Below are 27,815 nucleotides of genomic sequence, written 5' to 3'. Positions count from 1 at the left end.
AAATAGAAGCTTTATAAAAGCTGGAGGCCAACAGGGGGTGGGTTAATTACAATAAGTAATATTATTATATTAGGTGAAATTAAGTCTACCCCACTACAATAAAAACCTTAAATGTCAGTTAATACAAAAGGTCCTCTCATAGAGTAAGTTAATTTAAAAAAAGGCATAACGCAGTAAAGGGCAGAAGAGGTCAACCTTATTAACGTTACTAGTACATAAAACAACTATCTTAGCAGCCTGCATTTGTTAAATAGATACACCTCAATATTATTTGACTTTACCGAGGCACAGTGAAGTTAAACTAGCATCCAGGGACTTTTACACTAGAGGACAGACAGATATGGTGTTTACTTGGTCTGCAATTAGAGTTAACACGCTGTACAACGCTAACAAAGCTGAACAGTCATCATAAGAGCAAAACAATGTAACAAGTGTCTGGTAAAAGTACAACAACAACAAATCAACACCCATTAACAAATGCAGACAAAGAGTAGAGTAGATCCTTCATTTCGTCAAGGTACGGTAGACCTTTCAAGATACCAGTTACCCCTCGCATGGTGCAGTACCGTTCCAGTTAGCGCCTAATTATACACTCAATTCAAGCATTGTGCATGTTTGACTCATTGTAGCCGAAGGTGTCACATGATAGGTGACACGTTGATGAACGGCTGGTTAATTGTTTTAATCCTACTAGTCCAACTATCAGCTGTGAAGCACTTGAATTGGACAGTTCTGATACTGCCACATATCAGACTGACATAGCTTCAGTGCAGTTTTCCAATAGAGTTCAATACCACGTCTTCTTGGTGTGGACAGTCAGTGCAGAGCTCCAGTATGGACAAGTACCTGTTTGCCATACTTTACGGGTAGTTTTAACTTTATACACTCAGACCCGTCTGGTCAGATCTTGCTGTTGTAGCAGCAAAGTCCCGAGCATCCGGATCTCATATAAGGTGGGTCGTCGATCGACTGAATGTGTGGTACTTCCTCTCAAACATGGAATGCAGGTTGACCATGGAGGGGGAATGGCGTGCCTGTAAAGAGAAAAGATGAGAAGAAAAGAGGTGAGAAAAACCTGGCACAAATTGGTGGTTTCATCTATCCTCCCTATCTGTAATAATGATGTTGTTCTGTCCATGTTCATTGCTGAGATCCAAGAAAAATGGCGACATCGCCGAGATCCAATGAGTCAAGAAACATGCTACAAAGCATCAGATTTGAACTAAACCCCCACATTAGATATATTTACTAGGAATGCAAAGAAAGGCAAAGTTGTTACTCCATCCATCACCGTTTCCAGAACTATTTCTTGGTTGAACTTTGACCTGCAGCCATCAGGCTTTACAACAATAACATCACTACATACACGGTGCACTGCAATAATCGTCTCCTTCATTTTCAACCTCGAGGTCTTTGTGTGTATGCTCTTATTTATTCATGTATGTGTCTGTATGAGCTACTGGAACTGAAATACATGATACCTGAATTTCACCTATGGGGATGAATAAAGTATCCATCTATCTAATCTGAATAAAAGAGGAACCATAGTGAGCTATTAGCCAGTGAGTTCTTCAACTTCACTGTGACCGGCTGTTGTGTAGAAAACTTCTTGCGCTGTGTTCAGTATGAACTCACATCACTGTAGTTATTATTGACTACTACTTCATTTAAACAGTGTTTGTTTGGCTGGACTGTAAACAGATAACGTCACTGCTACTCATCGAGTGTTTGCTGTACTGTCAAGCCACACTTATCATTTTCACGTCAACCACAAGTGGCACCAAACCAACCATGACGGAAACCTTGAGGATTACAATGATAAATTCAAGTTAACAGGTTAGGCAAATTCTATACCTCAGACATGTCCACAACCCTGATATGTTCATCAGTATAAAGATGGTGATTCAGTCTAATTATCAGGCTACTAAAAAGTGACTTTGGATTTGTTCATTACTTCTCCGACTGTTTGGAATCATGTATATTCATTCACAGCTCGCTAGTCTTCTCCATTTTAAGTATGCGGCTTTGGCCCGTTGCTCCTATCGACTGTTAATTTTGAATTTAGACAGAACATCACAGATCAAACATTTAATATTTTCCCCACGTTCAAAAGACACTGAAGTACAATTAAAAAGAGACAGCACTGGTGTGCATACAGTTCTCCATTTTGTACTCACAGATTTTTGGTTAATTAAAGTAAATTTGACAAAACTCTTGGCTTGTTTACAATCTGTCTGATCTTTAAGCTGAATTCAAACCCAATCCTCCAGTCCTCCAAATCATTTGAATGGGGGTAGTTGGTTTAGGTTGTGGGAGCGGGTGTCACAAAGGTGCCACAGCTGCCTATGTTGAGAGCAGCCGGCAGTGAGACATATCAGAGGTGTACAACCCTGCCATGAGGGAGGACCAAGTTGGGCGTTGCCGATGGTGTCCTGAATGATTTAGAATCATATTTTCTGATTGTTTCACGTTGGTTACAAACAAACATACCCACACCTCTGCACGACCCTGTAGAGCTACACTGCATGTCAGAATGAGACTGCTCATGTTTGTCGACCTGCTGCACTTGGTCGTAGTAATGTCTCTGCATTCCCCGATTCCTCAGCAAGTACTTTGATTTAGTGTCAACATAACTAAGAGATATGATGACCAAAACTGAAAAAATAACACCTAAGTTTGAATAAAGCAGAATATGTTTTAAACAGCCCTGAATGGCACAGTAGTGTAACATCCAACGAGGTAGCAGGAGGTTTTTACTATTGGAAACAATAAAAAAGACAGTACAGGGGTGCATGTATGTGAATTTCATGTTCACTCAGCCTTTTGACTCAGTTCCACATCAGTGACTCAACTCCCTTTCAAGGTGCACTTTTAAAAGCCTGCACAACAAGACAGATTGTCATGTGAGCATCTAGCTTGCAGTCAGGGGTGTGCATGTGTATGTGTGGGTGTGTATGAAGGACAAAAGGTCGGTTTATGTGCTCCAGCCTCATTTTAATTACTGAGCGCACAAAGACAAACGCTGTTACTAGCGGCTCGCTGCTTTCCAAGCCAAACCTTGGCACCGAACTAATCGAGACAGGCAACCTTTGCCAACACAATCACACTTCAGTAGCTTTCCACCTGGCTTTTACACACACACACACACACACAAAGTGCTCTTTCCCCCCCGCCCTCCGTTTGTGTTTGCAATTGAATGGTAACTAGTGAATAGCGGCCTTGATTACATGTTAGTAAGTGGTGCTGGAGGGCTTCAGAAACACAGAGGATGAGAAGAGCTGAATGAATGAACAGATTAACAGGCTGCTTTCATTGGAGAGGGAGGATGGGTCAAGGGGAGCGCTGGTCACACTAAAAACATATTTGACCCTCATTACACACCTGCCATAACTAAGCCCGCCTGCTAATGAACACTTGTTTTGGACGAGTGTGCATGGAAATACCTCCATTTGAGATTGAGTCAAGACACACACACACACACACACACACGAGCAGATTGTCCCTGCTTCCAGTGATATACTGCCGGTGTCATGCAGACGTGTTCTCCATCTCAATACTAAACTTTACCCAGATGTGGTTTTTATTGGAGCAAATTAAGAGGGGCTGATCACGACGCTGTCACAGCAGCCTTTTACCAGCTCTGTGGGTTGTACATCAAACCTGACGGAGTGTCACCTGTATCAACAGTCTATGACAGACTGCAGGAGGAAAGCAGTGTGGTAACACCATCAAAAGAAAGGAAGGGACTCCCCAGAAACTTGTCTTACAGGTACAAAAGGCACCTTGACGAAGAGGAGGAACTAGGGCAACACAACTCTGGAAAGGTATCCCGACTTATTTATCTTTCATCATGTAATGTGCACTTGCAAGTTGGCCAACGCAGTGCCTTGACCCATGATGCCACGTTGTGTTGCAGCAAAAGTTGAACGAGAACCTTTTTTTGCTGATCCCCTCTGCATTGGCCTCCCCAACCGCGTCAACCCATTTTCCCGATTCAAATGATTGACGGAGCTTGTTTTTTAAGGGAGAGATAATGTCGGTCTGAATGATGTCTGAGCAAATTGAACTGGCACTTCAAATCTTCTGCTCAGCACAATCACCAATGAATAAAACATGGTAAAGCGACTGTAAGGAAAAGTCTCATATTCAGTATTGAAATAATGCAGACCTTCCCGCCATTGCTTGCTTCTTCTGTTTAGTGTTTTGATTGGTCAACAGGTGAAGTATGACTTATTAAAACCTATGCTGGAGGTATCTGTGGGGTTCCCATTAACCGTTTTTGATGTAGAATTCCAGCTCAACAGCTCACACGTCTTTTTTCAGATGTGTATTTTTCTGTAAGCACTGAGCATAGACATGACTGTGGCTGAATGTGTGGAGTGCACACGGTGGCACTGCTTGTGTGATGTGTTTGTCTTCACACATCTTCAGTAGACTGTGACTGATTGAGCTGATGGCCTCTACTCAGACTTTCTATATTTTTTCCTCCTACAACATTATAACATGCCGCTCAGGTTCATTAGTCATCTCAGTCTGACAGATCCCGGCACATTTCGTCTCTTGATTAATTTTGTTACTGGGCAGCCTTTGTTGGTCAATGTCAGTTTGGGCGGCCATTATTACAGGCAAGATGGAGTTCCTCAACAATACTGGAAACAGTGGTATACTATAAACTGAAACTGAGCATACAGATGGACAGCAGGTTTCTAAAGAGGTTTGAATGCTTGTTCCTCCGCTATCTCACCCAACTACTAACTATTGGAATTCATAAATGTAAGTGGACCACATCTAGCTCATAATCTGACAAGCCATTTATCCTTAGAAACTCTTTGGAAAAAGGGCAGACATTTTCAAAAAATACTTGGCAGGTGATTGGATGAACCATCTGTCTATCACCATCTATTCTTGCTGTCGTCACACCGAAACCATGACCGTAGCTGCCGGTAGATGAAGGATTTTGATTGGTCTGAGCCACTGGCGCATTAACTGGAAACCTGACAAGATGGATTCTTGCGTGGTCTTGCAAATCTAGTTGTGAGGGACAAAACTACAACCTATTTACAACCCTAGCCTTTCAATCCTAAAGACAATGAATATAATATCACTTCAGCTGAATATATTTAATTTGAAGTCTGTCTTAAAATAATAGTCAGGTGCTCATATAAACATTGAAACAGCATTTTCCTGCGGTCCTAGCTTCTCCTGTCAATACTGGCAGTAAAAGGGGGTTCCACAGTCCCTCTTACATGCAAAAATGTATTCTAAAAGGTTTTTCTGAAGCTAATATGAGATTTCAGCAGTCCAAGTAAGTCAAATCAAGTGTTTATCTTCTATAAGTCTTTTTAGTACAAATGACCCTCTTTTTGTCACTTTCCATCCAATGCAGCTCAACAGGGAAAAACTGCAACGAGGGAATTTTGTACTGAAACCACTCATTGGATTTGGTTTCACATCATTCTGAAAGCACATTAGGAAGTGTTCTTTTAAAGGCCAGTATGTAGAGTAAGAAAAAACAGTTAATGCTCATATGGGCAGCTTTTAATATGTGAGACAATTAATGTTTGTTTATTTGGTGTGAATTAGTTTCACAGTTTCATTTAATTGAATGACAAATAAAGATAGATAACCACCAGACTGCCTCACTAACAAGCCTCGGTACACATGAATGTTTGAAATCACATCAATACAAAAGACGGGTGTAAAATGAGTAGTTCCTACACTGCTGTTTGTTAGCAGGTTGTAATAAAAAGGCTTAGATTTATTGTTCTCCAAATACATAATGGCGCCATTCTGTCATTCCTGTTCTTGTGGGGTTTTGTTTTTTTTTAAACATCTTTTTCAGACAGGTAGAGCAGCGTTCATACGACTGGGAACTGGTTAAACGGCTGAGGTGAATATAGGACATAATGTGCCCGGTGACTCAGCCGTCAGAAGTGGTTAGAATGTAGGACAGATAACAGAGGTGACCTGCCACCACGCATTAAAGCTCAGATGAGAAGTCAGCCTGGCTCCCCATGAATACATTGACATTTTAATTCTAGTGTGCTGTTTTTTGTGTAAATTAGCCAAAAAACACACAAAGAGCATAGCATCCGAAATTAAAGGCATGACTTGACATTTGGATTTTTTTTTTTTTACTCTTGATATTTTCTTCAACGGGCAACTTAGATTAGTCATTCATGTACTTTCTAAAGTTTTCTTAGTACTGCTTTGAATAAAACAAAGACATCTAACTAACTTAAAGTCACTAATACTGTTTTAACTTGCTTGGTGATGTTCATTGATCTGACCGGAAAGTCAAATATTCTATATGTGAGAGCTTTTTTACCCCCACAGAGGAAAACCCAGCTTCCACCTGGACAAAAGTCTTTTATACCACAGCTCCACATCACACCAGCTCCATTACACCCTTTACTTACAGCAGCCACCAAGTGAATATTCCCAGCCACCAGCACCACCAACACAAGTTAGTAACCCAAGTGATCCAGAGGAACAGAGCTATTCCAAATCAACCCTTAAAATCTCTGCCCTTTACACTTGTGCCAATCTTGAGTGGGGGAGAGGCATTACACTCACACTTCTTGAATCTTTCTAACCCACTCAAATCTAATCACTGGGGTCCGGGGTTCAGCTGTAGAGCAGACCCTTATTAATCTGATCTATCACTGCCGCAGGGTCTCAGCTTCTAAGGAGTTGATTTGGGACTAGGAATGCACCGGAGGTTAACTGGATGTTAAAAAGGCCAATGTAGAGTACAAAGTCGGTAGCAAAGATTCATTTGAAATTAAATACGATATTGGTGCATCCCTAGTCGAGACTAGACCACAATAATATTTGCTCACATGAGACTCCAGGGCTGGGCTTTTAGCGGTGGTTTAGAGCAGAGTCTCCCTGCGAGGACTGGCCAGGACTGCCTTGCGTAGGTCCGAGGGGACTTTGGTATCCCTGCGTTGCTCAGAAAAGCTTCTGTCTTTGACATCGACAGTACGAGGAGCCGGGCCCCTCGGCTGGAACCCTACAGAGGGCAGGTGTCTGGATGTGCACTGGCCAGATTTCGGCTGAGAGCTTTTAGAGTTGAGTTGGGTGGAGTTTCGGGCAGATGGAGTGGAAGTGGAGGTGGGAGCGGTTGAAGAGGTGGACTGATGTTTTGCTGGTTGGGTTGGTAATGGAGCGTGAAGAGTGGACTTGGGTTCTTGGACCTTGGGGTAATAGTTGGCAGCAAGGCCTTGGTTGCTCTGAGGGGCAGTGTTGGGGCGGGGGCTATGGTTGGGGTTTTTGGCCGGGCTGCAGGGGGTACGTATACACACGGGGACCCTTGCTCGGACCGGAGGGTGGTCCAGAGAGTTAGAGCGCTGCACCACGGCACTGCTCTTGCCAGAATCGTTCAAACTGAACGTGGAGGCAGAGCGAGACATCTAGAGCACAATAACAGAGGAGAGATATACATGCAGCATGGATTTACGTACATATCATGAAGAAAACAAGCTGAGGCGGGAAAAGAATAAACATGCTGAGAATAAAATGCAAGGAGAGAAGAAAATGCTCAGCAGGTAAAACAAAAGACACAAACACTTGTCTTGATCTGAGAGAGTAAAGGAGGCAGAGAGAGAATGAATATCCCAGAATGCCAGGCTTCAAATGTGCAGGCAGGGTAAAGATGAACAAACAAAGCAGACAAACAAGGAGTTTTAAATACTAAATTATGTAGAACAAATAACAACCTGCAAATAAATCTCTAATATTTGAATCCTTAGGTGTCCTTTTTTAAACAGCACAATATTCTCTAGAGGTTGTACTAATGTGTGTTAAGATGTAAATGTGTCTATCCATGTCTACGGCTCAAGACATGAAGAGGCAACACTTACTGTTGACTAAAGCAGGATGTGAGCATGATGAGACCAAACTTCATTTCACAGAGACAGAGAAAAGACAGAAATAAAGAAATAAATATCCAGGTCCTCATTAGCTAAGTTTCTGTCTGCTGCTCCATTCGACTTCCTGCTCTTCAGATGAAGTATGTATTTTTGTGACTCACCTGCTTTATTTATTTTAAAGCATGAGCCAGAGGCAAAAAAAGGGGATCTCCTAAAATAACACTCTCTGCTTCTACTGTTGACTAAGAATTACAGGAAGACGTCTGACAATCATGAACTGATTTCACAATGTTTTGAGCCCAAATTGACCAAGGACCTGTCCTGCTTTATGACTATAGTAGGTTTGTTTGGATACCAAATCATTGATTTCTTGATTGTTGCCCACTGATGATAACAAATGATACAAAATTATTGACAGTTGTGGTTTAAATTTGATGAATTCATGACAGTATAGGTGCCTCAAAGAGCCACTGAACTGCACTAAGTTAAACAAATTCAGAAAAATATAAAATTTGATTGAAGGGTCGGTATAGACGTCCATAGAATATACTTCATCTTTACTATCTCTTTAAATATACATGTTTGTTTGTTCAGTTGTAACCTTTGGGCTGATGGTCCGTGTGAACCCTTTGCTGTCATGGGAAGATGATAAAATGTATTTTACATGGACCCTTGTGTCTACGAGTCATTAACTGTGCATAAGTGTATTTCTATATACACATGCCTATACATAAACGATGGCTCTGCTCAGTGTGTGACTTTGCAGTACTCTTTAAATTGTTTTATTCATTGTAAAAAGGTTTCTTTTTTGAACCTGACTGAGTGAAACTGCACAAGAATTCCAATGTGCATGCACCCTCTGAAAATGGTAATAAAGTCTCTTGAATCTATATCCACCTATCTGTAGGAGTAGAAGACAGGAATGTGTGGCTACTTTTACAATGACTGACATTTCTAAACATAAGCATGATGACTTAAACCTTTATGAAAAGCATATTTCTGTGTTTATCTGTACAGCATTTGAGTCCTAAACCTATTTTTAATGCACCTGGCCTTCTTTGCTATCACAAAGTCACAGAACTTTGTTGTGAAATGAATCATTCAAAAGGTGGAGGACACTGCTAAAATAACACACTGTTCTACAAAAGAATAGAGAAAATTCAAGTTGCAGGACATTTAAGAGTAGTTAGATCAAAATGAGTGACACTGACTGAATACTGTTCTGAGAGTATAGAAAGGAAATGAAGGATGAAACACAGACAGAACACATCCACCCAGTATGAACCGTGTTATTGTGCTCATGTAAAGGAGACAAAGTAAACACATTATGAAACTTGTCTTGATCATTGAAAGACATATTTATGCTGTGAGGAACATTTTTTTCTGAGTGATATAATATACAAGCTATCCAATATGTCTGTGTTTGTTTATTATGTGAGTTCTAAACAAGACAAGCAGATAGATGCTGAAAAGAAGGAGACTCTTTAAAATAGTGTGTGTAGCATCAGTGCAGCTCATGTTGTCCTCCTGGTGACACAGTGATTATTTATTCAGACAGACAAATAAACAGAGAGACTTACAGCCAGTGTGGAGCTGCTGCCGACGCGGTGTTCGCAGCTCAGCCTTTTCTCATCTGGAGTAGTGTTGGCCAGGAAGGCCCTCTGAATCACACGCTTCGGGGTTTTAGTGAAAGAAAACGCCCTCGTGACCTAAAACACACACAGAGACACAGAGAATGTTGGTAATCATCAGTAACCTGTTCTTCCAAACACACCATAACATGTCACATCACTTATTTCTGAAAGGAATCTGTCTTTACATGTATTTATATAGACAGATGTTTCTAATCTTTAATCCACCCCCTTGCTATCAATGAGTGGAATATACTCAATACATATCAAACACACCACAAACAGCTTCCAAAACACCAACCAAACCTGAACATCATAACCTTGATGAGGGTTTGATTTACTACCTGATTAACTCATAACTGAGTGTATATTGTTATCAACTGTCTTTAACTTATGTCATATTCTGTATTCCTGATATCATTATAGATATTTTACAGTTCAGTTGTATAACATGAATAAACACGGTTTATTTTAAATTGAGTTGAGTAAAAACACAACATATTTAGTAAGCAGCATATACATTTGATAGTAAGATCTGCAACAATTTATTGATAAGCCTCCAACTGTTAAATTAATCAACTATTTTAAAAACAAATTCATCCTTTTGAGTCTTTTTTTTTTTTCTCCAAAGAAAAAAAGTCAAAATTCTCTTAAATGTGAATATTTTCTAGTTTATTTTGTCCTCTATGACAGTAACCGTGAAGCCTTTGAGTTGTAGTCTGTTAATCGTGACAAAACAAAACATCTGAGGTTGCATCTTGGGTTCTGGGAACAGTGATGGACATGTTTCCTCATTTTCTGATATTTTATAGACTAATCTACAGATTAACTGATACTGAAACTAATCATCATTTGCAGCACTATTTTCAGTGTTCTCTGGTGGACAAACTGTGTAATGAAGACACTTTTTAACCCTTACTTATATTTATGTTCTACATGTTCACGGTCAATTTTGAGCCAGTCTAAGAATCCTCTCATAAAAAGTGTCTATACCAAATGTTGAACCACAGATGTGTTTAGAAAGCATCAATAGTGGATCTGACTGATCAATAAATGTGATCAAACCTTGATTCATGTTTCAGAGAGCAGAGAGAGTGTATTTTTTAGCTTTTACACCAAAACCAGCTACTATCACACAATATCATGTCCTGTTTTACCTAAGACATGAAAATATAACATAGCAATAATGATGTAAATGTATTTTATAACTTTATGGAACTGTGGGGTTTATTGTATAACCATTAGAGCCATCAGTCTTCACTGCTACATCATAAGAAGAAATCCTCTCTACTATCTTAATTACATTTTTGTGCATTTTGGGCCACTTTAGGAAAAGTCATCAAATTTCAGGGTAAAAAACATTTGGTGTGTTTTTATAGCTGCCAAATGTCAAAACGGATCGATTTGACCCAAACTGTTTGTAAGTTAAATTATCTTAAACATAACAATATACTAAAATTAAATTGATGCATTGATCTATTTAAGGCACTTTATCATCACAAAACCAGTTCAATTCTTTCAGTTCTACTCAGTTTTAAATCTGGGCTGAAATGATAACTCATAATTTAAGTAATCTGAGTAATAAAAACAGTTGAAGATTTGTTTTTATCATGGTAGTATTATTATACTTCATGAGAGTGGAAAAGCTGAATGAAGAGAGAGGAAAAAAATGAGAGAGAATTAACATTTTAAAGTGGCCACCATCCTGTGTTAGCTCATATTTAGCTACGGCTATCCGTGCTAGCTTAGCTTCTACAAAGTAGCATTTGTAACAGCTACTGCACACTATCTATATGAGGTCAAACATACAGTTGTATTATTATCTTTAATATAATATGCTATTATCTGTTTGAGAAGTAGTCACATGCTTAAAAGAAGTTAATTCTTGAAGTGATAACAGCTAACCTCTGCATATATGACTGTTTTTACCAGATAACTCTTCAACAGTCACAAACAGTTAGTCCTGTAGCCTTCGTTTAACCTCTTAACCTTCACTGCTCTCTCAAACATTTCCTCAAGCAGCTTTAAAGTCAGATAAAGACTTTTTTCTCCCCATGCTATTTAACAATGTCACATTCTTTATCTGCTTGTTCCAAACAGATTCTTTCAGGCAGTATCACGCTTATATTCAGTTACGACATTCAAATCCTTTAGCTGCCCTATCTGGATTAGCTGGAGAGAGCAACTTAAAAAAAAAAGAGAAAGAAATTGAAGGCAGATTTCAGTCCCGGTTCATTGTTTAATGATTGCACTATTACATCAAAAGTGGGACATCAGCATTGGAAGTATTGTGCATAATGTCATTCACTTTCTGTGTAATTCTGCATGAAATAGTTTGTATATTTAAAAAAACTTGAAGTTCTGTGGGTTTGAGTGTGGATTTGGGAGAATGATCCACCCCTGGAGAAACTGACCCCTCTGCTTTTTTACCTTTTTAGAGGTCTTTTTGATGGCCCTGGAGGCTTTGCTCAGGGTGCTGTCCATATCCTTAGTGCTGACCTGCAGTGAGTCTGGGTCTGTGCATTGAATCAGATCCTCCTGGTTACAAGACAAAAAAACATATATCATTACAGCCTCACTCTCTGTTTATTAAATCATTACCTGAAGTGTGCAAATCATCTAATAAATGCAGATACATTTTCAAGTAGGATTCTCATATGTACACACACAGACACACACTCTTTATTTCTCTCTCCTCCTCCCTCTGCAGTGGGATTTTTTTACAAGTAGTGCTCTATCTCGTTGGTATTCACGTTGTGGCGCTGACCCAGTGAAAACAGCATTAGGAATGCAGCTGTGAGGCGTCAGGCGGACCCGGAGGACAACATCGCCCCCTGCTGCTCCATCTGCTAAACACAGCCCGACAGCTTCGCCTCCATAATCTTCCAGTGGGCTCAGTAATTATTCTGCTCTTTATGAGGAGAAATGCATACATGTGCCTACAGGGATCCAATGAGCTTAATCAGTTCATAACAAGCGTGTTTTCCCTTAAATTCCACAAACCATCAAAAGGAAAAAAAGGTTGTTTTTTGTTTTTTTCATTCTCTCAAAATATCCCATGAAAGGATCGAAACCAACAATGAATTGATCTGCTAACGAGTCTGATGTATCTTATTCCTCTGTGTCACACAGCTCTATACTTATAAACACATTAAAAAGACATCAATGAGACACACTGTTGTACTGGCTCACATGAAAACAGACGTACTGTAGTTCATTTTGACTCAATTTGACACCATCCTGCTGCCAGAAATATTCCAGAGCACGAAATGTGGATTAATCCGCTGCTGAAAAAAGTCCCTAACAGTAAGCAGCTGTTTTAGGAAATTACTGCACCTGTTTTACAAACTACATCTACATATTTGGTATATAACTACTTATGTATTTGACTGGTTAATCATATGTACAGTAACTTTACTACACTTCATTATAATTGATCCCAGTATATAGTGTTCACTGCCCAACTGACATTTCACTCCATCTCACTCACTCACACACACACACACACACACATATATACAAAGACATTGAAATACTGAATGTGTGATTGAGACTACCTGCTATTACTACAGTGCTTTATAGTGTTGATGATTCATTTAGACTCCATTGTATCTCTCTGTTGTCTTTGCCAAAGCCTTTCTAAGCCAACTGTTGAAACAAGTCCAGCTCTCGGCCTTCAGTGAAGGTGGAGTTCCAGACACTTGACAGATAAAGCAGAGAACTCCACTGTACTCATTCAAGTGTGAGTTTCCACTCTGTCTGTCTGTACATATGCAGGCTCCTTCTCTTCATTGTCCAAGCATATGGAACTTCTTCTTACTTATATCTGTGTGTTTCTTCTCTTGCTTTTTTTTTCCTGAGTTACTTCAATGATGTTTAAATGTCAGTATTGCTGAATTTAGTTTAATTCCAGATAGATAAACTAGATAAAACAAAGCCAGACTGCATCCACCTTGCGTCCAACTAGACCTTAGAATCAGTAGTTGACTAAAACATTAGCTGAGTGAGATCGAAAGCTTTAGAACAGCTACTGTTGTTGTCACTGGTCATTTAAATCTCAAAATGTAACTTTTGGGAGGAAATTAAGTTAGTTTTACAGCAATGTATTTTCTGTGCTTTCTATTCATGTGGCTTGAGGATGGTGAAGAGACTGGGTTTGACCAATTTGTGTTTTAGAGTTGAAAAAAGTTCCATATATTCCTTTTAGTATAAGCTGCTGTTGAGGAAGTCAGGCCTATCACAGCTTCACTTCCTCCCTACTACCTACCTTCTTTTCTCTCCCTGTGTGTGTGTGTGTGTGTGTGTGTGTGTGTGTGTGTGTGTGTGTGTGTCTTCTCACCGCGTCAGCCTTGCAGATGGTGTTGGCGACGTGGCGGCAAAGTGTTCGCAGCCAGGCGCTTTTAACTGTTTCCTCTCCGGCCAGTTGGAAGCTGAACAATAAGTTCTCCTGTTCAGTCGGAGGGCGCACGACCAAGGCGAAGGCATTCACACATTCTGGAGGGAAGGAAGCGAGAGAGAGAGAGAGCGAGAGAGAGAGAGAGAGAGGAGGACAGGCAGTGATTAGAGAGGGAGACAGATGATAGAGAGAAACAAAAAGAAGGGGGGAAGAAGGTATGAAGGGGATTGGCCGGTTAAGAGATGGAGATGAAGAGAACAGGAGGATGATAGAGGAAGTATGTTGGATGGGGAGAAAGGGAAGAGAAACAGATTGGGGGAATTAACTTTAATCAATCAATTATGACTTTTTGTGTTTGTGAACAGTGTGTTCTCATATGAAACTACAGGTGTGGACAAAATAAAGAACACACAAAACTATAAAAGTATATCTTGCTTTGTTTGTTCCTGTTAGCGTTTTCTACTGAATCCTGGAATGTGGAGTACTGGAGCAGTTTATAAGCAACTCTTCTTCTAAATCCTGCTGATAATAAGGACCATACAAAGATCTCATCCTGCTGCTCATTAAAAGTGTTGAATTGCATGGCCATCATAAAATATATTTTCCAGCTCACATCATTTAGCTCCTCTGTTGTTCAGTCATTCAGTCTTAAACTTGATTAAAAGTTCATTACTCTTTTTGCTCCAACTGTTGTTTTATTCACTTTTACCAGACCTGATTTCCCCACTGAGGAACAAACAGACAGAATCTGGGAATTTGATCATAAATCTGGATGTAATTTATAAAAATCTGGGTTTTTCCTACCTTTATAAGACACACATGCATGGCCTAAGCTTTGTATTTATTGAGGCTGTCCGTAATTTTATGTAAAAAGTAAAAAAAAGAAGAATATACACAAAAAACACTCGCTGAATAAGCAGAACTCTAAACTGAATTCTAAAATTGAACTGACATTTAAGATACACAATCTGCACTATAAACATTTTTATTTCACTTCTATCTTTGCTTTATTTCATTATTTGTTCCAACAGACACTCCAAAATGTATTACCTTTTGCAAACAAAAAGCTTACTAAAAGACTATGTTATATGACAATGATTATTTATTGTGACTATTTTAAGGCAATTATTAATTTTAGGACACTTATTAATTTTAAGACATACTATTATGTTAAGATAATTAGGATGATGCTATGTTGCTGAACTAAGTTTCATTGTATTGTTTTATCATTGCAATGACAATAAAGTTTATTTTCTATTCTTAAAGATGGCATGTTCAGGGAGAAACAAAGGCAGTGATGAGGGGTGACTTTATTACATCATGTCTGCAGTGTGTGTGTGTTTGTTGCTGTCTTTACCCTCTGTGTCCTGCAGGTCCAGCACTCTCCGTATCTGGGACAGCGGCATCAGGGCGATGTGTTTGAGCGGGGGCGGCGGTCTCGTCTGTCCCAGCGGACTCTTGAATGTATTGATCACCTTGTGTCGCTTTCTCGCAATCTACACAAAAACACACACACAAGATAAGTGTAAATGTGAAGAAAGGCAATTTCTAAATAATGTAGTATACGTTTGTTTGTGTGTATGTGTGTGTTGCTACGGTTACTTGGCAATAAATCAATGAGGCCTTCATAGAGGTAAACGATGCAACTCATTAATGTCACATTAATTAGAGGCTGAGAAAGACCGTAGAGGAGGAAGAAAGAGGGAAGAAGAGAGGAATGGAGAGATGTGGGAGAGGATAAGATAGGACGCTACACAGGTCACTGTTACTCTGACTGTGTGGGTGAAAAGGCTGAGAGTGACTGTGTGAATATAAGAGGTAATCAGTGATTAGTGATGATGGAGGGGAGTGGAGAGGACGCCCACTTACAAAACTATATTCATTTACTATACACATAGAAATACATGTGTGTACTCTGGCTACACACACACACACACACACACACACACATTAGGAGGCGTCGCTGACACTCTCTAATCAGTGCAGCCACCCACCTTGTCCAATTCTTTTGCTGCCCCTTTGCTAATTTACTCTCTTTCTCTCTGTCTGTCTCTCTCTCTCTTTCTCTCTCTCTCTCTCTCTCTCTCACACACACACAATGTCATCATTGTTAGACCACACACACTTCTTCTTTTCTCCTCACCACTGCTGTGCACGTGACTCTCAGCGTGTGTTTAAGAACACGCTGAGATCCATGCTGAGCCTCCTTTCACAAACAAGCTACAGAGGAATAAAGGTGAAGGAGATAGAGGTGTTAGTGAAGTATTGTCCTAACCTCACTAGGTAAATGGTGAGAATAGCAGTGCTTCTGAATATATAGGATAGGAAACCTCACTAAATTCTAAATTTCACATTTTAAGTTTTTTTTTACTTCTTTAAAATGGGTGAAGTAACATGGCAAACAAGGATGGACACAGAAGCTGGTGACCTAGCAGACAAAAGGAACAAGTTGGGTGGGGTATGCTGTGGGTAGTGTGGTAGGATGTTTTAACAAGTCTGTGGTGGTGAAGAAGAAGAAGAAGCAGGGCAAGAGGGACAAGAAGAAGAAGAAGTAGGACAAGCAGGAGAAGGGAAAGAAGGACAAGAAGAAGAAGACGAACAAGGACAAGAGGAAGAAGAAGGACAAGCAGAAGAAGAAGACGGACAAGTACAGGAAGAAGAAGGTGAAAGACAAGAAGAATAAGAATGACAAGAAGAAGAGGAAGGAGAAGAAAAAGAAGAAAGACAAGAAGAAGAGGGAGAAGAAAAAAGAATGACAAGAAGAAGAAGTCACAGACTATATGTTGAGCACACAGTATCATAATAATGTTGAACACACAGTATCAATCATCTCCCACAATGTTACTTTGCTGCAGTAACCATTTAAAAGCAGCAGCTGTGGGTTAACATTGAGAGTAGACTATGCTCAGACAGGTAACTCAGTAGTGTAACTTGTGTGTGTTGTCACCTCGAGGCAGTCGTTGAAGAGGAAGAGTGTGACATTTTCACCACGGTCACATGGCTGGTCTCCCAGAGCGATCGTTTCTACTCTGTGAACCAGACTGCGATGAGAGGACAGCAAGTTGGCCTGCAGGGAAGACAAAGCATGAGAATGTATATATTCAAAATCACCAAGTTTCACGAGGAATGATATGAATTTAATTATAGCTCTTAGTTTAAACTTACAGGACAGCCATCCACCTCATAAACCACATCAAAGATCTGCTTCTGACCCTCAGTCTTCCTCTTGTCCTCGTTGATGTGACTGGTGGGGAGAAGAAATGATATTTATATACTATTATATTATTGCTCATCACAGCAGTGTTAAAAATATTCATCAACAAATTGATGAGTTAATATTCAGTCAGTAGTTTGAGCTGTGCGTCAAACAAAAAGCAAAACATGTTCTGGTCTCAGCTTCTCAAATATGAGGATGATGGACGAGGATTGAATATGTTTGGCTGTTTTGCTTTATTATATTTTGCAATATCTGTACGTTAAATTATTTAGGTAAATAAATATTTGTGTTTTATCTCTTTCTACCTCATACAGACATTTATTTTTACTTTACTATTTTTTTAACCATTTTCTTTTGGATTTAAACTGCTGGTCAGAAAAAAACACACAATTTAAAAACTGGGAATTTGAAACTGTTTTCCAACCTTAATCAATATTTGTAAATATAACTGAACAGAATAATTGTCAGCGATCTAATGTCTGTAGCCAATTAAGAACTAAAAACCCTTTTTAAACAATAATTTAAGATTAAATCCAACTATCTCAGATCCTGATATTGATCCTTGATTACTCAAATTAACACTAAGTGCCATCAAAGTGAATATTAACTGAACTGTTTGATTTAGCCATCCACTTATAGATTAAAATGGGAAACACAGAGGAAAAGTTATTCCAGTTCCATTTTTTTGTCAGCATTGTAAAGTTTCCTGTAATGTATTAATGTAAAGATGTCTCACCATGCTTAAAAGAAAGAGTGCGTCAGAAGAAATCATTTCATTTTTATGAAAGTGGATAAGCTTGATAAAAAAGGAGCAGAGGTTTACTTTAAGCAGCAAAGGCCACAAGTTTAAGAGCTACTGACTGTTCAGACTATCATCTAGTAACCAAGTTGAGCTCAGCAGGTAATAGATTGATCCATTACACTGGACGTTTGCTTTGCACCAGCTGTTAATTAATCAGAGCAGAGCGTCTCAATGTCTGGAAAAATATTCGAATCTTTTTACAAGCAGGAAAAGTTTGAGCGAATAACCCTTTTTAAAAATAAGAATGAAGAATAAATCCAACTATCTCAGATCCTGCTATTCATCCTTGATTATTCATTATGAAACAAAGTGACATCCATTTGGAAGAGATCAAATGTGGATAGTTTTTTTTTTTTTATGGGTGGGGGTGGGGCGGGGTGGGGGCAGGCAGCCATGACAGGAGATACCTCACTGTGTATTTAACCCTTTCACACATAGTGGTCTCTACAGTGGATAGCTATTCAAAAGCTCTTTTCTTATATGAATGGATTTTGATGGTAAAGTTGAACTTCAGCCACCACAGTGGACACTAATGCGTCATCCCATACACTACCACTTCATCTGCATTTATTTGGTTGTAAATCAGTTGATATATGTTATTATAACGTAAAGTAATGTTCAGGAGGTCCTTTGTACCTGCAGCCATTAGGCTTTACAACTATAATATCACTAAATAGTCACGGGGCATTGCAATACTGGACATTGTCTCACATCATCATTTTCTAAATTTCAAAAGTGGTCAGTCATTACAAGCTGAACATACATAGAGTAATTAATATGATAGTAGGGTTCAAACAGGGTGCTGAAGTGATCACTGTTATGTTCTAATCATCACAATAGAAGAGTGTGAGGTCGCGCCAACTCACGTCATTACTTCTTTCAGAGACTCGATAGCTTTCTCCAGGGTTATCTTGTCTGGGTTGTCATCTGACGTATGCTTCTTTATGTCTGCCGCGGTGGAAGAAAGAGAAAGTTTGGTGAGAAGTAGACAACGGCGCGAGATGGAAATCACACAGAGAGAGAGACGAGTAGAGGAGAATAGAAAAGCAACAGAAATTACAGATAGGTATCACGGGAGGAGATAATAGAGGGAGGAGGCAGGTGTGGAGGGAGGGAGATAAGCAGAGAAAGACAAGTAGGGATGTAATTAGTGCGAGAAATGAACTTTTCTTAACTGTTTTAACAATGGGGCGTGTGCATGAGTGTGTAGGTGTGTGTGTTACCGTTAAGAAGAAGAGCCACGCTCGGCAGTCTCTGCACAGGTCTGATGAGCAGCTCCACTAATGTCTGTCTGCCACACTCCGGCTTGGCCTGGTTGATCTGTACAGTCAAAGTGTTACAGTGTTAACATGTATGTATATGTGTGTATGTGTGTGTGTGTGTGTGTGTGTGCACATAAATAACAAAAAATAAATAAATGGAAAACCCACTTTGGTTGTATGTATAACCAAGAAAAAAATAGGCCAACCTTAAAAAAAAAATACAATAAATTAGACGTCACTAAATCAGCCCTGCAAAAAAAAAAAAAAACTTTAATTTATGATGTTGGAGACCTGGAGAGTATCACCTGAAATCATTATCATGATTAACTGTCACATTTATCTCTATAACACTTAATGATGAATGGTCTTCTTACTCATTCTTTGTACTGAGCAATTAGAAGAAAAATCATGATTTTGTTTTAGTCTATTGAACATATTCAACTCATATGTTAAGAACCCTTTTACTGTCACATCTCTTGATGATCAAAATGAGCAACACAGTTATGGCTTATGTGAATCTATTGACCACCTGACTCTGTAAGCATAGAGGAAACTTCTTTACAGCAGGAGGGTGAAGACACACTGTCAGTTTATATGTGACAAACTCTACCTCATCGTACTGTACATTCAGCTTATATTATCCTCTGACATTGTCTTCTATTGATCCTGAATCCTTCTATTGAAATGAAGCCACACAGAGAGCCATTCATTTACCAAACATATCAATGTGGGATGAATCAGGTCTGTTAGAGCATAATAATGCCTATATAATAAAACATGTATATAATATAATGTCTATATGATGTCTATTATGATCAGTTTTCTGGAACAACTGTATCTTCTAATGTAGTAGTTATGTGCTTGTGCTCCATAAAGCAGCCAAACTCATATATACAGTTACAAATAGCAAAAGTCATACCTTGAGAAAAGCGTGGAATCGCGGCTTTAGTTTCTCACATCTGACAATGGTCTCCTTGCTCATTTCAAAAAAGTTGACAAATGGTGGGTAGGCCTTCACCAACTTTTCAGACTGAGGACAGAGACATGAGAACAGGTCAGAAACAGCAACGGTGGACTTTTGATTGTTTTGTTTAATTCCTCAGCTCAGTCCATGTAAGCATGTTGTGTTTCTTTTGGGTAGAGACGGTGATGCAATGTCTGATCAATGTATTTGACCATCTCCAGAAGTTGCTGGCAACTGACAAATATGCTTGTCAGTGTAGATATCATCCTAAAATATCAACTTCCACTTTTCACATTGGTCCGGGTGTGTAATGGCAACAGCAAAAGCAACCAAATGCATACATATATATGGAAAGTAAAAAAAAAAAAAATCAACATGTACATTTAAATAGAGATTTGTTAGTACTCACATATTTGAGGATGATGTCTCCTACACTCTTATCCTCTGACCAGTCACTGAGCATCTCCTCCAGGTCATTCTGATCAACAAACACAGAAAATCAACAAAAACAATACATCACAGTTATCTGCTCCACATTGATCTGACAGTGTTGTGAACACACTACCTTTATCCTGGTGTGAACCTCGTAGATGTCTGGAATGCAACCGAATATTGTTTTCATTTCTTCCTGGGCCAGGATTGGTCCTCCCACCTGCCCCTCTTTCTCCAGTGGAATCTTGAAAAGCTGCGAATAGAAACAGACATGAGAACATGCATATGTCGTGTGTTATCATTTCACTACAAGATGTTAGCATTTGAGGCCACACAGACATACAGTTAGAGGCAGTTTTAAAGACATTAGTTAATTGAATAGTTGGTCCAAATTCTCTGATTCCAGATGTTCTGGTTAGTCTTCTATTTAAGTCAACTCTATATCTTTGGGTTGGGAACTGTTGGTCTGGACAAAACAAGACATTTGAGGATGTCACCTCGGGCTTTGGGAAACATTGATTGACATTTTTCACCATTTTCTGACATTTTATGGATTTACCAAATTGATTAATCAAGATTAACAGATTACTTGATAATGAAATAATTGTTAGTTGCAGCCTTATGAAGATTTATTAGACTTATTAGAGAACAAAGCAGGAGCAGTCAACATGACCTCATATGGACTCACAGGTAACTCATTCAATGGACAATTTTCCTAACTGTCATACATGAAAAAATCTAATCTAATTTTGGAGACTGTTTATCTCCTTTAGTTGTAAAAGAGCCCGCAAAGAAAAACTAATTCTGAGCATTAATAAAGTGCTGCTAATCCTCATATCATAAATATTGAAGAAAGTGTATGAAAACAAAATGAGGCGTTATTCTGTATGATTACAAGAGAAAAGTTACTGTGTGGTTGCTACATTTTGCTCCCTTTTTATTGGAGAACTAGCTAAAATACACACAAGAACAAGCTTCACATGCCTCTATTTAACTCTGTGATGTATCAACACATGCATGTGTTTCCTACTCTTTTTTAACTGCAGCTGTTAGTTGATTGGTGCTCCACCTGGGTGTACTCAGGTTGAATATATTTTGGGGTTTGGACTAATTACACTCAGGTGTATTCAGATCAGATGTGACTGACTTATCTTCAGCTCCCTTTTTGGATTTGTTCAGCTTTATTTCTTATTCATGCTGCCAGCTTTGGTTAAGTTTTCTACCAGTCAACTGTGGATTGACTTCAATCTACTAAACACTTTGAATCATATCACCTGCACTTACACTTGTAAAAATCAATCAACAAAATCAGCTTTTGTTCGGGTTGATTAACATAATTCTGACAGTAAAACAAGTGAGTATAATTTAACTTGAAGCTAATTTCTTGCAGTCAACCTGTATAATAACTGCTGTGTCATGTTTGAAAAAGGAAATCCAATTAGTGCTCAACTGTCTGCTGCCCGTCTGAACGGGAGTTTAGACTATCTGCTGCCTCAGTGAATGGCTGGAAGATGAAGAAAAAAAAGCTGCACTCATTTAGAGGTAAATATACTTGAGCTGCATTTCTGAGCTCAAAGAGTGAAACATGAGCATGGATTGAGTGAGGAAAAATTCCAGCATTTGCCGTAATCAACAGCATACAGTGATTACTAAATGTGTGAATGATGGAATCAGCTATACTGTGTGTTTTCCTTTGAGACCCAACCTACAGGGGCATTATTATGGTGAATAGAGCAGCATGTCGGAGAGAAGTCCACTCTCTGCTTTTTAATGAGGACGAGGAACATCTTAACTGGTGTAGAGTGAATGAAAAGGAAGCAACATCAAAATAGAGGAAGCCTAAATGAAATAGTGAAGAAAAGAAAGAAAAAAAAAAGAGTGAAAGATTTTGAAGAGGGGAGGGGAGACTGAAAGAGAAATGGTCAGGCAGGTCATTTTCTCCCTCACTGGTCAGCTGTCTGACTCTCAGCTGGGACCAACTGATAAGACAGGCCAAGTGAAAGCAAACACAGAGAGAGAGAGAGAGAGAGAGAGAGAGAGAGAGAGAGAGAGAGAGAGAAAGAGAGAGAGAGAAAGAGAGAGAGAGAGAGAGAGAGAGAGAGAGAGGAGAGAGAGAGAGAGAGAGAGAGAGAGAGAGAGAGAGAGAGAGAGAGAGAGAGAGAGAGAGAGAGAGAGAGAGAGAGAGAGAGAGAGAGAGAGACACACCTCTAATGATTGTAGCTTAGCTTGAAAAACTGTTGTCAGGGGCAACCGCCAGTGTTAGAGACAGTTCATTGTGCGGACACAGACACACAGACACGGCTAACCTGTAGTATGGTGTTTTAAAATGTCCACATAGTTGCTCTCTGTCTGGTAGAGCTCCTTGGAGACCTGCCACCTGGCTGACTGCTTGGACAGGACTGGGGTGGAACTCTTGGATGGCTTGGAGCTCTCTGGAGGGAAGAAGGAAAAGACAGGAGAGGAGGAAGGAGAGCTGTTAATATGACAGATACAACAGATTCTGCCAGGTCCACATTAAGGAATTCACATAAAAGTTGGATTATTTGGCTTGAATCAGAATAACAGACCGTGCTGAATTTTCTGCATATCCAAGTAAAACCAACTGTACATGTGTGCAAAACTACAGGTGTAAGGCCATTTTATTTGTGTCACCTCAGCAGATGGACACACACCTGTTATCATTCATGGAAGGAAGCCTGACAAAGCTACACACACTGTTAGTTCACAGCTACAGGTGTGTGTGCCAACAGCTATTTTTTACATAAATAAATCTCATGTTACAGTGAGATACAGTGAAATTAAACAAACATGTCTCAGTTCTTATCCTGAATTTCAGTGTGAAGAGTTCATTTATCTAATGTAACATGCCAAATACATGCACATATGTTTAAAAATCAAAACCCAGCTGTCTTTTTACTTCTTGTAAAATGGTTTAAATGTTGATGTTAATAAGTCATCTTAAATTCAGAGGCATTTACAAAAATGATTCCACTCAAATGTGACTTTGGGGAAAACTTTCTAACCACACCCAAGATATAAAACCACACTTGACCCCTTGTGTAGGATAAAGTAGCTTGTATAGCAATCAGTGGGGAAAAACACTGACTGAGCTCCTATTCTCTCCCTCAATTCTCTTCCTTATCTAACAGGTGAGGGAGGTGTAAGCCCCACCCATTATAAAGTTGTCCATTAAAATGTTAAGGAGTTCATGTAAATCCCTCTTGTAACTGTACAGCGCTCACAGTACAGAAGCTAAAGAAGCTCTAACGTCATTTTAATGTGACTTTAAAGACAACTAATGACTTCTACATTAACTTACATTATCTGGGTCTTCTCGTCTATATTACTGCATTACTGGCTGTTGCCTTTGTTGAAAATGACTGCATATGATGTGAGGGCAGTGCAGAGTAGTAGAGTAGTTATTTTGTATTTTATCTTTATAAATAGTAAAGGTTTCACCCTTTTTTGATTTAATTACTAAATAATTACCTCAGCGAGACAAACGTGAAGTATGATGTGATGCTTCTATGCTGTCACTCTGAGGCTAACGCACACTGTAGCATCAAACAACCTAAACCAACTCTGACGTGAAGAAAATAACTCGGTGCTTAGTCGATTTCACCTAAACAACCCTGCACCTGCTCAGCATGTTGAACACTGATGTCTTTCATTGGAGCCAACAGCACAGCAGAGAGGCTGCTCTCCACATGACGTTAATAACACAGCGGAGCACTCCTCCTCCCTCTCAGTTTGTTATTCTCATACAGGCAGGAGGCTGTACTTAATTCAATCATTTATTAATTAATACCGCTACCTTTTTAAAATGAAAATGCGGTGGAGCACTTATCTTAGCGACCTGTTATGAGTCATACTGTATTTTAGTCTGTTTTCTGCCATCAGACTTCATACGTGTTCTTCAGCTATCTTTTTCTCACATTATTTGATCATTACCATTTATTTGATCTTTTACAACCACCCAGTAATCCTACTTTTGTTGCCTAAGCAAACAATATATCTGATTGCAAATCTGATACATTACTAGTAAGTGATTTAAGATGAATACCACAGATTGTCAGAGTTCTGTGAGCGCTGACTGTAAAAAATATAACAAACCTATCCATTTGTATGCATTTGCAAATTTACTGTAGAAGTGAAAACTTTCTGTTTCCATGTATCTAATGTACAGTGGTGGAATGCTTTCATGGTAATCTAATCCCTGTCATGGTGCAGCGCCTCCTGGTGAGAGGAAGAAAGGGGCTTAAGGCGGTTTTATTTTGAGCGCCCCCCCGAGTACGACAACATTTCTCCAGGTGATACTCTGGTCTGCACAAATGCACAGTCACGCTATCTTTTACCCCCACTACACTCTGCTGCCTTCAACATAATACAAGGCTTTTGCTAAACTGAATAAACTGGGGCATGACTTATTTATCTTTACCACAGAGTTCTTTCACTTACTACTTTACATAATCCATGAACAGGCCTGATATCTGTATCAGCTCAGTCCTACTCTGGAGGCAAAACCTGACCTGCAGAAGTTCCTGGCTGCTCCTCCTCTAGTTGTCGAAGAGAACCTGAACTCCTGTAGGACCTTTTCCTCCTCTCATTCCTGTCTGTCCTAATCCTCATCTGCCTGCTTCTCCTTCTTGTATTCCTGGTCATAGTATCATCACCTTGTCTTCCTGATCTGTTCCCTACTGTGTCTTCTGGAAAGAAAAGGGGGGAGGGTTCATCATCCAAATACCAAATGGTAGAAAAGGCGATTGGGGGTTGGATAAAGCAGGTGTTCTCCTTCTACATTCCACCATCATTGTCCCTCTTACCTGCCAAGGCCTTGCATGTCTCGGGGGTGTTTGAGATGTCCAGCAAAGAACCCATGGACAAGGTGTGCTCTGCTGAAGGCCTTTTGCGTGGCGGAGGGAAGGGGGAGATCTCGCTCTCCTTGGTGAGCTGAGCCAGCGTGTCCCTCAGACGCCTTCGCTTACGGTTACTGTTGGGGGTGGTGAGGGAGAGGAGAGACACCGCCTTCTTCATGGCCGGGCTGTCGTTCTGAAATACGGCGGGACAAGATAGATATGAGGCAATTAATAAAAAGGAAAGCGAGAAGAAGCTTTATGGTTCACGACTTATGATGTATGGAACTGGAATAAATGTCGAGGATGTGCAGTGTGAGGTGAGTTAGGTAACGCTGACTGGGAGAAGACTCGTACCCGATCCCTGAGACATAGTGCATGAGTAGATCTTAACACAAATGGTGTGACAGCATGGTTAAAAAGGCATATTGGACTTAACTAGTTGCATTCTTCCCTCTAAACATTAAAAACGGATTTTTTAAATTCTTGTTGTGTTGGACAGGTGTTATTGAACATTAGTACTGCTGATTTCAAAGAAAAGTACATCCCATTCTCTGTAGCTGCTACAAAATAACACCCACCCTGAGGTCGACAGGTTTAAAATGTGATAAGAAGCAGCAGGAATTAGCTCCTATACAAACTGTGAAGAAAACATTAAACAACTAGACCGATATCTGCACTGAATAGCTTCCATCTCTGAAGCATGTAGTTCATCGTTGTATGTATATAAGTGCTTGACAATAAACATTAAATTAACACTTAATTATCTCTTTTATTTGACACTGACTAGTCTTTATGTACATCCAGCTAAACATGACCTTCTTGTTGCAATATACACTATTAAAGAAATACATACACAAAAGAGTTAAAAGCCAGTGTGCTGCATACAGTAATTAAACCAAGTAAATTACAACTACTTTAATGCAAAGTGCTCTACAGTTTGCTTCTCAGTCACCCATTTACACACATGATGTTAGCTTACATGCAGGGTGCTGGTCTAACAATTGGCAGCACATCCCACTCTACCTGTTGAGCCACAGTCACATCAATGTAGGAACGGAACCTCTAAATCAAACAGGAAATGTGTCTGCTGCATTACAATACATCTCTGAATGCTACCAGAGTCACTACATGATGGAGCTCTGAGGCAGCTGGAACATGGTCCAGCTGGATCCGACGGACAGGAGGTTAAACCCAGACTCTGCTACCAAGCCAGACCATAATACCATCGCTCAAAGCCTGCTTTGAGACCACATATGATTATCACAGCTTTGTGTGCAAGGCTGGAATGTGGTAAAAGTGCTCCCGGCGCTCCCTCATTTTACATCATGTTTTCGTGGGACACAAACATGAATTTCAACATTCATTTCATTCATTCAAAATGTTTTATGTGCAGATGGCGAAAAGCCTAACTTTCCAAATGAAATAAGGGCACAAAAGACAGCCAATCCTGACAATGGAATAACAAGAATCGAATAATCAGAATAATCTTGATTAATCAATTGGTCAATAAAACATTCACACGTGAAATTTACTCTAACTTATGACCCAAGAAAAGCAACATATTCTCATATTTGGAGCCTTGAATCAGCGAATGTTTGTCATTTTTGTTTGAAATATGAATTTAAAGGATTACTCCATTATCAAAATGGTTGCCGATTAATTTATGTTAGTCAACTAATGGACTGACTAATGGTTGCTTTGTGTGAAAAACTCAAGTACCTTTATATAATTCTAATACATATGAAGTGGAAACCGCTTATAGTGATCACAGTCACAGTAATCAACTGCTTATATGGATCCAAAAGCCTGGGACAGAATCATTTATATACAAATGCTGATTAATAACTTCCTTATAGTTTCAAGTAGTCTGCTTGCATTGATTATTTTGGGTCTTTTCAGCCCAACCAATATATCTGTCAGCCATTATTATTTGCTGATATTGACCTATTAGAGATATATTTGTATCGGCTAATATGTTGTCTGATATGCGCTGATATTTCTTAAATGTGTTTTATAGTTCAGTGTTTCCCACAGACCAGGTAGCAATGTGTGGTGCAGGGTCGTACGGAGACCTTTTGAGGGGCAGGGGCTCTGACCAGGGGGAGGGGGCGTCGTGTGTATGTAACCTAGCAACACTAGGGGAAAAGAACATTTTGAAAAATAATAGGGCTGCAACCTGCAACTAACGATTATTTTGATAATCGATTACTTTTTCGATTAATCGATGAATAGGATCAAACAATATTTTTTTATATTTCCACCCCTTCATTCAAAAACAAAACATTATTTCAAATTGACAATGCAATAAAGTGCTCAAACAACATGTTGCTGCTTGGACGTCCCTGAGTTGTTAAAGTAATATTAAATTATAAATAATAATT

At 39.4% G+C, this 27,815-nt stretch overlaps 1 protein-coding gene across 1 annotated transcript in view; it reads right to left on the bottom strand.

Moving 5' to 3' along the window:
• Positions 1-938: 938 nt before the first annotated feature.
• The window catches only part of ect2 (epithelial cell transforming 2), a 48,703-nt gene continuing 21,826 nt past the window's right edge, over positions 939-27,815 (bottom strand). The window contains 17 exon segments of the mRNA XM_062424443.1: positions 939-1,034; positions 6,843-7,415; positions 9,455-9,583; positions 11,936-12,043; positions 13,845-13,999; positions 15,259-15,397; positions 16,849-16,968; positions 17,067-17,145; positions 18,787-18,868; positions 19,144-19,240; positions 20,102-20,212; positions 20,556-20,624; positions 20,712-20,831; positions 22,885-22,896; positions 22,898-23,010; positions 25,108-25,284; positions 25,402-25,627. Of these exon segments, the coding sequence (XP_062280427.1) occupies positions 6,876-7,415; positions 9,455-9,583; positions 11,936-12,043; positions 13,845-13,999; positions 15,259-15,397; positions 16,849-16,968; positions 17,067-17,145; positions 18,787-18,868; positions 19,144-19,240; positions 20,102-20,212; positions 20,556-20,624; positions 20,712-20,831; positions 22,885-22,896; positions 22,898-23,010; positions 25,108-25,284; positions 25,402-25,627 (2,277 nt within the window). The 3' untranslated portion in view covers positions 939-1,034; positions 6,843-6,875.

Source organism: Scomber scombrus, chromosome 8, assembly GCF_963691925.1.
Source record: "Scomber scombrus chromosome 8, fScoSco1.1, whole genome shotgun sequence".
Lineage (NCBI taxonomy): Eukaryota > Metazoa > Chordata > Actinopteri > Scombriformes > Scombridae > Scomber > Scomber scombrus.
The sequence above is the reverse complement of the archived record's forward strand: the minus strand, read 5'-3'. Positions and strand labels throughout refer to the sequence as shown.